At 39.1% G+C, this 15771-nt stretch overlaps 1 protein-coding gene across 2 annotated transcripts in view; it reads left to right on the top strand.

The window, feature by feature from the left end:
* Positions 1-15771, top strand: part of C5 (complement C5) — a 98599-nt gene that overhangs the window by 23626 nt on the left and 59202 nt on the right. For both annotated transcript variants that reach the window (XM_036329886.1, XM_036329885.1), the window contains 7 exons: positions 768-882; positions 4701-4827; positions 7936-8051; positions 11112-11297; positions 12172-12375; positions 13867-14076; positions 14201-14350. In XM_036329886.1, the coding sequence (XP_036185779.1) occupies positions 768-882; positions 4701-4827; positions 7936-8051; positions 11112-11297; positions 12172-12375; positions 13867-14076; positions 14201-14350 (1108 nt within the window). The remainder of the gene's footprint in view (positions 1-767; positions 883-4700; positions 4828-7935; positions 8052-11111; positions 11298-12171; positions 12376-13866; positions 14077-14200; positions 14351-15771) is intronic.

Here is a 15771-nt window from a genome sequence, read left to right as displayed (position 1 = left end):
TCTGTATATATTAGCTCATTTAATCTTTATGAACACTATGAGGTAGATACTATTACTACCCCCATTTTAAACCAAAAAATGGAGGTACAGAAATGTTCAGTAATTTGCCCAAGATTGCAAGCTAGTAAGCCACACAATCTGTCTGGTTCTGAGTCCAGGCCCTCAAATGCTTCCCTGTACTGCCTCTCTTCTAAAATAGAGTATTTGTTACTTAGTCTAAAACACATAAAAGGCTCACCTGACATGGAATTATAAAAAGTAATTTCTTCTAATGGAGACATTATTTGTTCAAACTCTGAATAAGGAAAGTTAGTTCCTGTTATAGTATTATTTGCTGTGTGGAAAATTTCCTTTACTCTTACTTTAATTCTAAACTAAAAAGGTTTAATATACAATTAGGATTAAAATAAAATTTATCTCACATAACAGTAAGATTGGGCATGCTGCTTTTAAATACATAAAAGGAAATAGGAGGCAGCTCCTCACTGACATCAAAATCATCAAGGAAGCTATGTGTTCTGTAGGAAAGGGCTCCGGACCTGAGTCTTTTGATTTCCTCAAGATCAGTTTTTTTCATCAAGCACATAGTCATAAAACCTGCACTTTGGCTTTATTATTGTAATTTTATGAGGATGAAATGTAATTGTAGATGGAAGACAATTTAAAGTGTATCAAGTATACAATGTAATTTCAAATTGTTAGTTTATCTGAATTTTATTTTTATAACCTTGATAGCCAAATAATCTTATGGTATTATTGTTTGACAGGTATTTTTATAACAAAGTAGTTGCTGAGGCTGAAGTTTTTGTCTCTTTTGGAATAAAAGATGACTTACATGATGATAACAAAGTAATGATGGAAAAGGCAATGCGAAGCACAATGGTAAGATGTTAAGATGTTCAGTCGAACCTAAAGATACATTATGAATGCTAGAGATGGAAAATAACTTTAAAATTATCTAGTCTGATCCCTAATTTTATATAGGGATGGGAAATGGAAGCTGAAAACTCTCCATTGGCTTCTTATTGTCCTTAGGATAAAGCCAACTTGCCATGACATCAGCCTCCCTCGCCAGCCTATCTCCTGGCACTTCCCGCCTTCCTCTCCCTTACACTAGTCTCTCTTGCTTCCAGGTCTTTGCAATACCGCTCCTGCTTGAGAATACTCTTCCCCTTTGTCCCCTCCAACCTCTTCTTTGTCTGGCTAATTCCTCCTCAGACTTTAAGTCTCAACCTTGACACCTTTTCTTGGGAAGTCTCCCTGATTCCTCTCAACTAGGTTAACTGCCTCTGCCAGGTACTCCCTTAGGCCTTGAGCCTCTCTTAGTAGAGTACGTTTTATGATTTATTCTCAACCAGGGACTATTTTTACCACTAAGGGGAAATTTTGAGATGTCCCACAGACATTTGTCATTGTCATAACTGGGGAAGAAGATGCTACTGGCATTTCATAGATAGAGATCAGGAGTGCTGCTACACTCCTACAATGTACAGAGCAGCACCCCCCAACAGAGTTATCCTTCTAAAATGTTAATAGTAATGGTTTATTTACTTTTCTATCATTGTCTACACTAAACCCCTTGTGAATCTGAATTGTTCCCACTATATACTCAGAGCCAGCATGGTTCCTGGCAAATAGTAGGTACTACTCTCTATGTACTTATGAGTGAATGAATTTGATACCATTGTAATGAACCCAGTTATTAATTAATAGCAAAGGAGAAGAGGGAAAGCCAAATAGTACAGGCATTCCATTTGTGCAGCTTTCCCAGAAAGCTGCAATTTAGACACATGCCCAATAAAGTCTGAGTGAAATAGGGAAGGTATTTGCCTGTCATTCATACCTGGAAATACGTCATTGGCCAGAGTAGGCGTGGCCACTGCAAAGGCATGAAATTTGAGATATTTAAATTTCTTAAATAAAGGAGTTATCTCTTTTGCTTGATTCCTGGCCAGCAGGGGCTCTCACACTCCTGCATTTGCCCACATGGCCCATGGGTAACAGACACACTGGACTGATGGACTATAACTAGCCTAATGCTACACCAGACCCAGCTCCACCATGGACCAGAATCTCGGCACACTGGCTTTGCTTCTTGTTCTACTGAATCCCTAGCTGCACTTCTTCCAGGACTGGTTTAAGGGAAATGGGACTTTACAGACACAAGAATATAATTTCACACAAGTAAAAATCACTCATCCACTGGTGTAAATCTCAGAAAATTCTTTTTCTTGAGATATCATGAGGATCTGACCCTTCAGCACCTAGTAGGGAAAGGGATACCTCACTTTCAGTGGTGGACACTGCATTTCCACCAATAACCAATTTATTGGGAAGTTACTTGTCCAAGGTTAAGTAAGAGCTAGTGGTTGCTGGGACCAGATTAGAGCCCTGGTCCCCTTTTCTCTTATTCATTGATTTTTACATTATTCCACAGATGATAAGGACTCATGTCATTCTACTCAGTGTTATATATTCATGTAGTTTGCATCACCAGTTATTTAGCCTTTGCTTTTTCGAAAGACACTTTTATTTGTTTAAGATATAAATTAGATGCCTCTTTAAAAAATATCCTATATAATAAAAGAGAAACATGTAAATTGACCATCCCTTCGCTATATTCACCAGCCAATCAGGTGAATATGCAAATTAACCCAACAAAGATGGTGGGTTAATTTGCATACACAGGCGCCCGGGCAGAGAGCAGAGCAGGAGAGCCGGAGGCTTGGGGGGCCATGGCTCCCTCAGTCGCTCCCAGCGTGGGGAGCACCAGGAATTCTGGGAATAGTAGTTCTAATGGCAGCCCCAGGATGGAAGTGGAAGCCCAGAGCACAGGGAGCACCAGGAATGCTGGGAATCATAGTTCTGGTGGCAGATGGATCTCCTACACGAGAGCAAAGTGAGCCTAGAGCAAGTTACAGTTGCAGTGGGGGATGGAGGGTAAGCAAAGATGAGAAACATAAGTAAAATCAGAGTGTCTAGGAAAAATTAAAGGGAAGATATTCTAAAACTTCCAGGAAATCTCCACCAATGAAGCAAAGAAAAAAAATGCCTCTATTATTCTGTGAGCAACAAACCAAACTGGGTTGGGGGTCTCAGACAATTTGTTCATATGGTTTCAAAGACAGACAGAAACTCCCGGATTGGAGTGGGCTCCCCTGAGGGCTCCCAGATTGGAGAGGGTGCAGGTCGGGCTGAGGGACCCTACCTACCCCCGCCCCATGCACGAATCTTTGTGCACCGGGCCCCTAGTATGTATGTATGTGTGTGTGTGTGTGTGTGTGTGTGTGTGTGTATACATATATATATATACATATATATACATATATATATATATATATATTAGATGACTGGTGCACGAGATTCGTACACTTGGCGGGGGGGTGGTCCCTCAGCCCGGCCTGCACCCTCTCGCAGTCTGGGAGTCCTTGGAAGATGTCCGACTGATGGTTTAGGCCCACTCCCCAAGGCAGTCGGACATCCTTAGTGCAGCCGTCACCACCACTGTGCTTGCCAACCATGAGCCTGACTTCTGGGCTTCTGGCTGAGTGGTGCTCCCCCTGTGGGAGCACACTGACCACCAGGGGGCAGCTTCTGTGTTGAGCGTCTGCCCCCTGGTGGTCAGTGCACGGCTTAGTGACCAGTCATTCCGCCCTTCGGTCAATTTGCATATTACCCTTTTATTATATAGGATTTTTTATTGATTTCAGAGAGGAAGGGAAAGGGAGAGATAGAAACATCAATGATGAGAGAGAATCATTGATTGGCTGCCTCCTGCATGCCCCTCACTGGGGATCAAGCCCACAGCATGGGCATGTGCCCTTGACTAGAATCAAACCCAGGACTTTTCAGTCTGTAGGCCAAAGCTCTAACCCCTGAGCAAAACCTGCTAGGGCTAGATGCCTCTTTTTAATGCAAGATTCTATGCTATACAACAGATGTATTTTAGAGGGAAGCGGGGGCAGCCAGAAGAGATTAACCAAAGAACTTATATGCATAGCCCATGGACAAACAATAGTGTGGGGAAGGCCAGGGGAGGGGATGTGAATGTGGTAGGTAGAGGAGGTCAAGAGCGGGGGGTGTGCGGGGGGGGGGGGGGGGGACCTCTATAATACTTTCAACAATAAAGATTTTTTTTAATGATTCTATGCTAGACACTGAGACGTAAAGTCAAATAATACAAAAATCCCTGGCTTCAAGTTATTTAATTTTAGAAGAAAAAAATAAGGCAAAGTCCATTTTACTATTATGCTTAATAATTAAATGATACAGTATGACTTAACCCTGTATCCCTTTACTCATTGTATGTTTTTAATTAATATTTCAATATGTAAGCAGCAAAGCACAAACTAAATGTAAAACCCAACAAGCTCTCAGTTAAGAGCAAAAGTAAGCCGAGAGGCCTAGGAAGATAGATGATGACTCAGGGATTGGAAGAAGACATCTTTGTCAGCTAGTACAAAAAAGACCTAGTTGAACCAAATGATGTTTAAGACTCCCCATGTCTATAATTCAATAATATAAATTAGAAAATAACATTCTGGGCTTAATTTTAGATCAGTCATTTACTTTATTGCTGATGCTCAACCATTCTTCGGACATTGGCCTTTACTATGAGAGGCTAGTAAATGCAGATTTTGTTAATTTTTCCTTATAAGTTTTTCTCTGAAATAACTCTTTCATTTTCCCCCTTTAAAAAGCTGATAAATGGAGTTGCTAAAGTCACACTGAACTCTGAAATGGCAGTTAAAGAATTGTCCTACAGCAGTCTGGAAGACTTAAACGATAAGTACCTTTATATTGGTGTAACAGTCATAGAGTCTTCAGGTAAGTTTCTCTTTTTCTTTCTTTCTTTCTTCCTTCCTTCCTTCCTTCCTTCTTTCCTTCCTTCTTTCTTTCCTTTCTTTCTTTCTTTCTTTCTTTCTTTCTTTCTTTCTTTCTTTCTTTCTTTCTTTCTTCCTTCCTTCCTTCCTTCCTTCCTTCCTTCCTTCCTTCCTTCCTTCCTTCCTTTATCTTGGGAAATATTTAGACAGTATATTAAAGGTATAAATGATTTCTACAGTTCTTTCATATTTAAATTTTACTTTTGTGTCATTAAAAGCTAGGGTTAGAATATAGTTTTGCCACTCTAGTCATTGGGTTCCCATTGCTTCAACTGCAGGATAACACCTGCCCAGTTGATATCCTGAGTGGCTCTGCAGGCTATCTGGCTTGAACATCTGGCACCCTAATGTTCTCACCTGGTGAGAAACAAAATAAAAATGAAATTATGTATGTAAAAATGTTTGATAAAGTAGTATTCAAATGGAAGTTATTATCATTATCAGTCTCCTTATCTGTGCAATGATGAAGTTGAACCAAATGTCATCTAAAGTCTTTTTCAAGCCATAATGTTCAGAAATTCTGTCTAAAATTGGAGGCAATAGTGTTTTTTTTGTTGTTTGTTTGTTTGTTTTTTTAAATATATTTTATTGATTTTTTACAGAGAGGAAGGGAGAGAGAATAGAGAGTCAGAAACATCGATGAGAGAGAAACATTGATCAGCTGCCTCCTGCACATCTCCTACCGGGGATGTGCCTGCAACCCAGGCACATGCCCTTGACCGGAATCGAACCTGGGAGTCCTCAGGCCAACGCTCTGTCCACTGAGCCAAACCGGTTTCGGCGGCAATAGTGTTTTTAAAGTGGGTACAATAATAGTATATACTTCATAGGGTTGTGGTTAGGGTTGTAGAGTCAATATACCCAAAGCACTTAAAACAATACTTGTCATGCCCTGGCCAATGTGGCTCAGTTGATTGTCATCATCCCATGCACCCAAAGGTCTCTGGTTTATTCCTGGTCAGGGCACATGCCTGGGTTTCAGTAGGGGGCATGCAGGAGGCAGCCAATTGATGTTTCTCTCTAACCTCTCTCTTCCTTTCTCCATTCCTTCCTTCCTTTCCCTCTCCCTTTCTCTCTCTAAAATAAAAACATTTTATAAAACAGTACCTGTTACATAATGAGGACCATATTAGTGTTGGCCCTCCTCCTCCTCTTTCTAGTTCTTTTCCTCCTCCTCCTTCTTGGGTCCACCTACTACTTTCTTAGCATCCTTAACATCTTTTATAGTGCTCTCAACCCCACTCCAATGGTTTTTAATAGTAATTATTATTCCACATTGAGTCAAATTGTCTTGCTTCTGGTATGTTTTGATTATCAATGTTCTTTATATTTTCAGGTTCATATTTAACCCCCAACTAACCTTGAACAAATAATTTAACCATACTGAGTCTTTTCTTTTTCTTTCTTTCTTTCTTTCTTTTTTTTTTGTAAAGTTAAAGTTAAACCCTAAGGCCTCTTTAAATTTGTACTTCTAGAATAGAAGAATGAAGAATGGAGGTAATTATTCAGATATTGAGCACCTTGTATATATCAGATGTCCAGTAGATGTTGGGTAATGAGGATAACTTAATACTCCTTGCCCTGGCTGTTGTTTTTATCATTATTTTAATGTTTCTTATTTTCATTTTTACTCAATTTATTTCAAATAATTCAGTTTAATAAATATTTATAAAATAGTCAAAGAGTGTTGCTAAGCATGCAGGCTTCCAAATATGAATGATGTATAATACCAGCACTCAAAGGCTAACAGCATACTAGCATCAGTTATAATACAAGTAAACAAAGCATTCTATAACACGAAGGAATTCTATGTATGCTTTTAGCTCAATAGTTAATGTTATTGACCTTGAGAGGAAGGTGAGCTCTTAGGTGATGGTTGAGCATCCAAGAACAGTGTTCTAAAGATGATCAGTCTTGCAGGATAAGTAGGGTTTTGAGACAAGAATGGTAGACAGGGTGAAGTGAGCATCCTCTATACAGGGACATACCAAGGGTGGAAAGTGAATCTTGATCTTTGATAATGACAGATTATCCAGTTAGCTGAAATATAGGGAGTATTAGGGATGTAATATTGGGAAGGGGTTTGGGGAAACTAGAAATTTGTGTGTTATTTTTAATAGTTTAGCTTAAGTTTAGCTGGAGGGTAATGCTATTGGGCACTTACCAGTGAACCCTCAATGGGAAACTGCAGGCCAGCTTTAGCCTTAGGGCAAGTGTCATTATTTGAGATGTTAGGCATTCCCTAAATAAGCATTGCATTAAATTATATATAAATAAAACCCCGTAAGACTATAGTTTTAAAAAACTAACATTTAAAACTATTTGGTAGTATGTTCCTAAAAAGCCTTAAGATGGAGATATCATTCTTTGATTCTCTCTACCTCAAGCACTCTTTTCTGACTTCCTCTACATTTCTCTCTACATTTCTCCACTCTAATGGTAAATCCCCTGTAAGGCTCAATCTCTGGCCTATCCTTTCCTTCTCTCCTTAATCCTTTATACATACTCAACTGAAACTCAGACCGCTGACGAAAAGTAGTGTCCCTTCTTTGCATTCTTCCTCAACTCAGCTCTATAGCTCTAATTCTACATGGGAGATATTTACATATAGGCCTTGTACATAGGCTTTGAAAACTCCTGACGTTTAAACTCTTCTCTTCACTGCCCCTCTGAACCAAGACCTATGTCAGCCATGGGCAAACTACGGCCCATGGGCCAGATCCGGCCCGTTTGAAATGAATAAAACTAAAAAAAAAAAAGACCATACCCTTTTATGTAATGATGTTTACTTTGAATTTATATTAGTTCACACAAACACTCCATCCATGCTTTTGTTCCGGCCCTCCGGTCCAGTTTAAGAACCCATTGTGGCCCTCAAGTCAAAAAGTTTGCCCACCCCTGACCTATGTCCTACTTACAATTGATAAATGAATGAGTGCAAAATGGAGTGAGTGAAAGAACAAGTCTGTGAAGTCGTAGTGACATAAAATAGATCCCAGTGTAGATAATATTCTCCTTAAAAAGGTCAACATGATCCTTGTCATTTCTTTAGGTGGATTTTCTGAAGAGGCAGAATTTTCTGCCATCAAATATGTCCTCTCTCCCTACAAACTGTATTTGGTTGCTACTCCTCTTTTCTTGAGGCCTGGAATTCCATATTCTATCAAGGTAGGTGGGGGGCGGGGGTAGGAAGAGAAACTGCTGAATATAATTGTCTTTTTCTTTTTACAGAAAACATGGGGGTAGCAAATAGGGGAAGAAGCCTAGAGAGGCAAATCATGGAAGGAACTCATTCTGTAAAAGTTGCCTCTCCTATGGACGTGGACAGGGGTGGGAAACTGCAGGCCAGTTTCAGCCTTAGGGCAAGTGTCATTATTTAAGATGTTAGGCATTCCCTAAATAAGCATTGCATTAAATTATCTTGCCTGATAATAGACAAATATGTAAATTGACCATCCCTCTGCTATGCTCACCAGCCAATCAGGAGAGCATGCAAATTAACCCAACAAAGATGGCGATTAATTTGCATACATAGGCACGAACTGGTGGAGCAAAGATGGAAGGCTCTGGGCCGGAGGAGCGAAGGCCTGGGTCCCGGGTGCCAGAGGAAAACCGGAGCCGGAGGAAAACTGGTGCCAACAGCCAGGGGAAGGGAAGGCCTATTGCACGAATCTCTTCATGCAACGGGCCTCTAGTGTATAAATAAAACCCCATAAGTCTATAGTTTAAAAAAACTAATATTTAAAACTATTTGGTGTCATGTTCCTAAAAAGCCTTAAGATGGAGATATCATTCTTTGAAAAGAAACCCCTGTCTCTTGTAATTTTTTACTTCCTGTGTGTGTCTGAGTTTGTACCTCTGTGCTTTTCACTCTGTATTCTCCTTGTGCATAACTGTCTGATCACATCTGTCTGTATTGTTCTCCATCCTTTCCATCTTGACTCATCCTAACTATCTTTTCTCTGTCTTTTTTGCTTCCTCCTTCCTATTTAATGTTTTCTTTCCTTCCTCTATTTTTCATTTAATAAATACTGACAGTATGGAATTAAAATATTCACTTGACTTTTTATTACATTTAGTATATATATTTTATTACATGTAATAGGTTACATTAGATTTTTAAAGTAAAAATTTTTGTTCCCTGTCCTCAGTTTAGAAAGTCGGGATGGTCTTTTTATTCTGTGAAAATGTGCTTTTAAAAATCAAATTTAGCGGCCCGAACCAATATGCTCAATTAATATTTGACAAAGGAGGCAAGAACATACAATGGAGCCAAGATAGTCTCTTCAATAAATGGTGCTGGGAAAATTGGACAGATATATGCAAGAAAATGAAACTAGACCACCAACTTACACCATATACAAAAATAAACTCAAAATGGATAAAGGACTTAAATGTACGACAGGAAACTATAAAAATTCTAGAAGAATCCAAAGGCAACAAAATCTCAGACATATGCCGAAGCAATTTCTTCACTGATACAGCTCCTAGGGCACTTGAAACTAAAGAGAAAATGAACAAATGGGACTACATCAAAATAAAAAGCTTCTGCACAGCAAAAGAAACCATCAACAAAACAACGAGAAAACCCACTGTGTGGGAAAACATATTTGCCAATGTCATATCCGATAAGGGCCTAATCTCCAAAATTTATAGGGAACTCATACAACTTAACAAAAGGAAGATAAACAATCCAATCAAAAAATGGGCAAAGGACCTAAATAGACACCTTTCAAAAGAGGACATTCAGAAAGCCAAGAGACATATGAAACATGCTCAAAGTCACTAATCATCCGAGAGATGCAAATCAAAACAACAATGAGGTACCATCTCACACCTGTCAGACTGGCTATCATCAACAAATCAACAAACGACAAGTGCTGGAGAGGATGTGGAGAAAAAGGAACACTTGTGCACTGCTGGTGGGAATGCAGACTGGTGCAGCCACTATGGAAGACAGTATGGAGTTTCCTTAAAAAACTGAAAATGGAACTCCCATTTGACCCTGTGATCCCACTTCTAGGAATATATCCCAAGAAACCAGAAACACCAATCAGAAAGGATATATGCACCCCTATGTTCATAGCAGCACAATTCACCATAGCTAAGATCTGGAAACAGCCTAAGTGCCCATCAGTAGATGAATGGATTAGAAAACTGTGGTACATCTACACGATGGAATACTATGCTGCTCTAAAAAGGAAGGAACTCTTACCATTTGCAACGTCATGGATGGAACTGGAGAGCATTATGCTAAGTGAAATAAGCCAGTCAATGAAGGAAAAATACCACATGATCTCACTCATTCATGGATAATAGAGACCATTATAAACTTTTGAACAATAATAGATACAGAGGCAGAGCTGCCTCAAACAGATTGTCAAACTGCAGCAGGAAGGCCGGGGAGGGTTGCGGGGCAGGAGGTAGGGGGGTAAGAGATCAACTAAAGGACTTGTATGCATGCATAGAAGCATAACCAGTGGACATAAGACATTGGGGGATAGGGGAGGCTAGGGGACTGTCTAGGGCGGGGGGATAAAAATGGACACATATGTAATACCCTTTGTAATACTTTAAGCAATAAAAAAAATAAAAATAAAAAAAAATAAAAAATAAAAAAAAGAATGTGAAACATTCTACCGGACAATTTACTTGGTTTCTCTAAAAAAAAAAAAAAAAAAAAAAAAAAAAAAAAAAAAATAAAAATCAAATTTAGTATAATTAAAATGTTTTACTTATTACTTACTGTAGGTCACTGGCTTTTAATAGCAATATAAAAATAAAATAATATAAGGTATATATTTGTGGAAAGTATATATGATTATATGCATGACAGTGAGAGGTATAGGTTAAGAGAAAGAAGGATGCATTTCTTGTTTCTCATATCCAAGAGAATCATTCCCAGAAGTTACTGTCTCATTTTTCTCTTTTATTTAGTCCTAAACCAACATGGACGTTAGATAACAGAAGACCTATCACATCTACGTGGCATAATTAAAAAAATAATATTTGTGTTTTGAGCTGCTTGAAATACAAGAGAATCTATTTAAAAATAATTTAACTAAATAGAATTAAACCTTTTTATAAGCTGAGAATACACTTCTCTATACTGAATTAAACATGAATAACTTACACTTTGATGGGGAGGAAAAAAATTATTTCAGAATTGTTATGCTTTAAAACAAATGCCGAGCTGTTGAATTGAATTTGGACTGTTCTGACAAACAGGTGCAAGTTAAGGATTCGCTTGATGAGTTAATAGGAGGGGTGCCAGTGACCCTGAGTGCACAAACGGTCAGTGACAACCAAGAGACGGCTGAGTTGGAGTCAAAGAAAAGTGTAACAGGTTCCAGTGATGGAGTAGCTTCATTTGTGGTGAATCTCCCATCTGGAGTGACAGCGCTGGAGTTTACTGTGAGCTGAATTCTGTTAAATTTTCTAGGACAGTGTCCACTTTTGACTGTATGCTTTGGCTAGTGTGCAGAACTTATGCAGCAGATTTTATACTTAAGTCCAGTGAACAATTCCACAATTTTGCACCCCAAAATAAATAAAAATGGCACTAGAGGAGGATAAATCTATCACTTTTTTTTATTTGGGAATTAATTATTTTCTCTTACTTTAGTAAGACTGTATTAGAATCTAGAAGCTTCAGAATAGGTACAGCAGTGGAAGTCAGTGGTTGGAATATTCTTTCCCCCAATTTTTATCTCTTTTCAGGGCCATAAAAGGGTTAAATGTGGGAGCCTCCCTTTTTTTCTAGCTGCATGAAGCACTACACCTTGGAGCTCACTTAATAGTCATCTCTCCTAGCAAATAATGTCTAAGTTTCTAGCTGCATGAAGCACTACACCTGTACTATCACTTCACAATGAAATTGGGCCAGAGAATCTCTGTGATGTCCATTCACAACTCCTATCCTCCAGTCCTCATGACCTCCCCACCACTACTCCAAATTTCTGCCATCCTAACACATAAGAAGAGGAATCCCCAACTTGCCATTACATTTCAGGAAGGGTACCAATATTTGTTCCTGGAGCATCTTTCTATCTTCACTTCACCAGACTTGCCCACCACAGCCCATAATTCCATATGATTCTAATGATTGTCCATAGACTTTATAAAGTTACTTAATACCACAGCAGTATAAACCTGGGAGTAGTGGAGGTGCTCCTTTCTTCAGCATTTGGTGGTGTGGAATTTAGAAAGCAAAGGAATTTAAAAGGTATATTTTACATAAAACATTTTATCACAATCAACAAGTCTTCTTTGAAATGTTCCCTTTTAGGTCAGGACCGATGATCCAGATCTTCCAGAAGAAAATCAGGCCAGCAAAGATTACAGAGCAGTAACATACTCATCTCTCAGCCAAAGTTACCTTTATATTGACTGGACTGGAAACTATAAACCTATGCTCGTAGGAGAAAATCTGAATATTATTGTTACCCCCAAAAGTCCATATATTGACAAAATAACTCACTATAATTACTTGGTAAGTAAATAATGATAAAATTGCATTTATTTCCCCACCTGGACATTTTCCTTTGCTCATAGAGAAACATTATAATGATCCCTAAAATTTGTTTTAACAAAGCATTTCAACAACATCATCTAATTCGATAACCAGTTTTTAAAAAACCTTTGAGATTGGGCATGATTTTCATGACCATTTCATTGATGAGGAAACTGAGAGACAAATAAGTTAAAAGACTTGCCATGGTCACTCAGATTAGAAAAGGAAGCTTTTGATTTGAACTGGGAACCTCTAATTCCTTGTCTGATCTCCTTTCACCAAAGACAGCTGGCTACTCCTCAGAGAGAGCCTAATTAAATTCTCATGTTACCTATGCTCTATATCATGGCCAAAGATTACATGCCTAGATCTATTTAAAATATATGCTTTTCACTGGCATAAAAGGAGAATCCAAATCCTGTTATTAAGTGTTGAGTTATATCATACCTGCTCCAGTTCTATAGCTCTATAACATTCCTTATTAAATCACTTATGTTAGCAGAGGTGGTCAGTCATGCCTGTCTGTGAAATCTAGGGAAGAATGTGTGAAAAATGTTAAGGGCTTCCTGACAATTGTCAAAGAAATGGAATGAGTTATTCCAGTGGGCAAGCCAAACAGATGGTGGTGATGGATTTTTTACATTTTTTAGAAATAAATTAAAAAAAATAAGTGAGTGCCGAAACCGGTTTGGCTCAGTGGATAGAGCGTCGGCCTGCGGACTGAAAGGTCCCAGGTTCGATTCCGGTCAAGGGCATGTACCTGGGTTGCAGTCATATCCCCAGTGGGAGATGTGCAGGAGGCAGCTGATCGATGTTTCTCTCTCATCGATGTTTCTGACTCTCTATCTCTCTCCCTTCCTCTCTGTAAAAAATCAATAAAATATATTAAAAAAAAAAATAAGTGAGGATCAAAGATCGTATTGGCTGATAAAGAAGTAGGGGACCTATTTAGGGACCAAAACTTTCTGTCTACTATATGTAGTCCTGCCAAGGACAACTTAAGAGATCTTTTAGGATATTTTGGCTTCATGTAATTTGTAATTAAAAAAAAAACTTATGCTTCCAACTTAGAAGCTAACCTCTGCTTTTAAAAGTTTATTCCTTAATAAGATGTACTCCACTTGTCTATTTTTTAAATCCATAAAACAAAGGACATTGTAGTGACTTTAAACAGATTTGTTAGTTCTCTATTTTCCTAATTATGTGATTTTGAACTAAAATCGGTATGACATTTTGTTAATTCCTGAGCCTCAGTCCCTTCTTTTGCCCAATGGAAATAATATTTCTATCCTACTGGTTATTATAACAATTGAAGGAGTTAAAGTAAATATAAAAGTTTCTGACACACAGTAGGCTCATACAACTTAACTTTCTTTTTCTTTAATATAATTTCTATTCCAGCTCCAAGCTCCATCCTGAAACAAAGGTTTTGTGTTTGTAGTTATTGTTGTTGCCACCCTTTATTTTTAGATTTTATCTAAGGGCAAAATCGTTCACTTTGGCACAAGGGAGAAACTTCCAGATTCCCCTTATCAAAGTATAAATGCTCCGGTGACACTGAACATGGTTCCTTCAGCCCGTATCCTGGTCTATTACATCGTCACAGGAGAGCAGACAGCAGAATTAGTGTCTGACTCAATCTGGTTAAATATTGAAGAAAAATGTGGCAACCAGCTTCAGGTAAGCAACAAATTATGTCACAATCAAATTTTTTTTCTGAAAAAAGGAGACTATAACCAGCAACCTATGAAATTTTATCTCACAAAAATGACCTTTTTTTTTTCTTTTTCAAATGATTTTTTAGGTTTATCTGTCTCCAGGTACAGATTCATACTCTCCAGGTGAACATGTATCTCTTAATTTGGCAACTCACTCAGATTCCTGGGTGGCGTTAGCAGCAGTGGACAGTGCTATATATGGAGTCCAAAGGAAGGCCAAGAAGTCCCTAGAAAAAGTTAAGTAGTGCATAACCTTGGTTATGGTGCATGGGTGGCTCTGTGCAGTGCTTCAAAAAAGTATGGCCCCTAAGGTAGGTTGTGAGGGAAGAATTAAGGGAAGAATAGGCCTGCTTTTCCATAATCAAAATCTGTACTCTAACAGTGATTCTTAGGAAAGTAAGCCATTGTCATGTTATTCCCCAAAGCACAAGTCCATCCTTTCTTGTTCTTCCAGGTGTAGAGTTAAGCACTTGAGGCATATGACTGTGATAGAAATTACATTCATGGAACAAAAGTGCCATCAATTGACAGGGGTTTGGGGATATGGGTGTGGACATGTATAGTAGCAGCACAGGAAAAGACTGGATGGGCAACCTCTGAGTTTTTGTTTTGTTTTGTTTTTGTATTTTTACTTTCATAAAAGTCTGTGACAGAAGAATTTTAAAATGATTCATTTCCCCTAAGTTCCCATTTCTCTCCCCTATACTCTGCTATGTTTCCTAAGGCTTGAATTTCTTTGAACAGGGAAGAAAGAACTAAGAAACTAAAAAACATTCAGAAAGGAAAACATTTGGGATCAACATTAAAACTAGAATAAGCACCCCAAACAAATTCTCACCACTTAGAACCTAGAGCCCTTCTCCCCCAAACACAAGAGGTTGTGCTCTTTTTGCTTGTTTATTTTAAGCAATGTAAAAATTAATTTGTTTGCTAATTCACTCATTTATGCATTCACCCATTTATTTTTCTTTTATTTGGGGGAAGATATTATATTAATTGTGTTAACAGTGGAGTTATTCCTTAGTGTGTGTATACAGACACACACACACACACACACTAGTAGCCCTGTGCATGAATCTGTGCGCCAGTAGCTCTCTGTGGGGCCTGGCTGCTCCATGCCCACTGCGCAGAGGCTCTCTGCGGCCCAGAGGCCCATCTGCAGCTGGGCGCAGAATGCTTGCCTCATTGCCAGAGCAACGACACAAGCATTATCCCCACCCCCACCCCCCACCACTCCGTGCCTGCTGCCCAGAGGCCCTCCGCAGCCACAGTGGAACGCTTGTCTCATCGCCGCGGCGATGAAGCAAGCATTCCAACAGGCCACTCACACTGCCCGCTCTTAGCGGCCGCCCCTCTCCCCCGGGACTGGGGGACTCTGGCGGGACTGAGAGGACTGGGTGCCTTCATCTTGTGGCTATGGGCTCCGCCATCTTTTGTGATGGAGTGATGGTTAATTTGCATATTACCTTTTATTAGATAGGATTGATTTCAGAGAGGAAGGGAGAGGGAGAGAGAGATAGAAACATCAGTGATGAAATGGAATCATTGATCAGCCACCTCATACATTCCCAACACTAGAGATGGAGCCCGAGACCTAGGCATGTGCTTTGACCAGGATTGAACTGTGACCTCCTGGTTCATAGGTTGACACTCAACC

This window comes from Myotis myotis, unplaced genomic scaffold, assembly GCF_014108235.1.
Source record: "Myotis myotis isolate mMyoMyo1 unplaced genomic scaffold, mMyoMyo1.p scaffold_m19_p_12, whole genome shotgun sequence".
Taxonomy (NCBI): domain Eukaryota; kingdom Metazoa; phylum Chordata; class Mammalia; order Chiroptera; family Vespertilionidae; genus Myotis; species Myotis myotis.
Note: the sequence above shows the minus strand (reverse complement) of the source record. Positions and strands in the feature narration are given on the sequence as shown.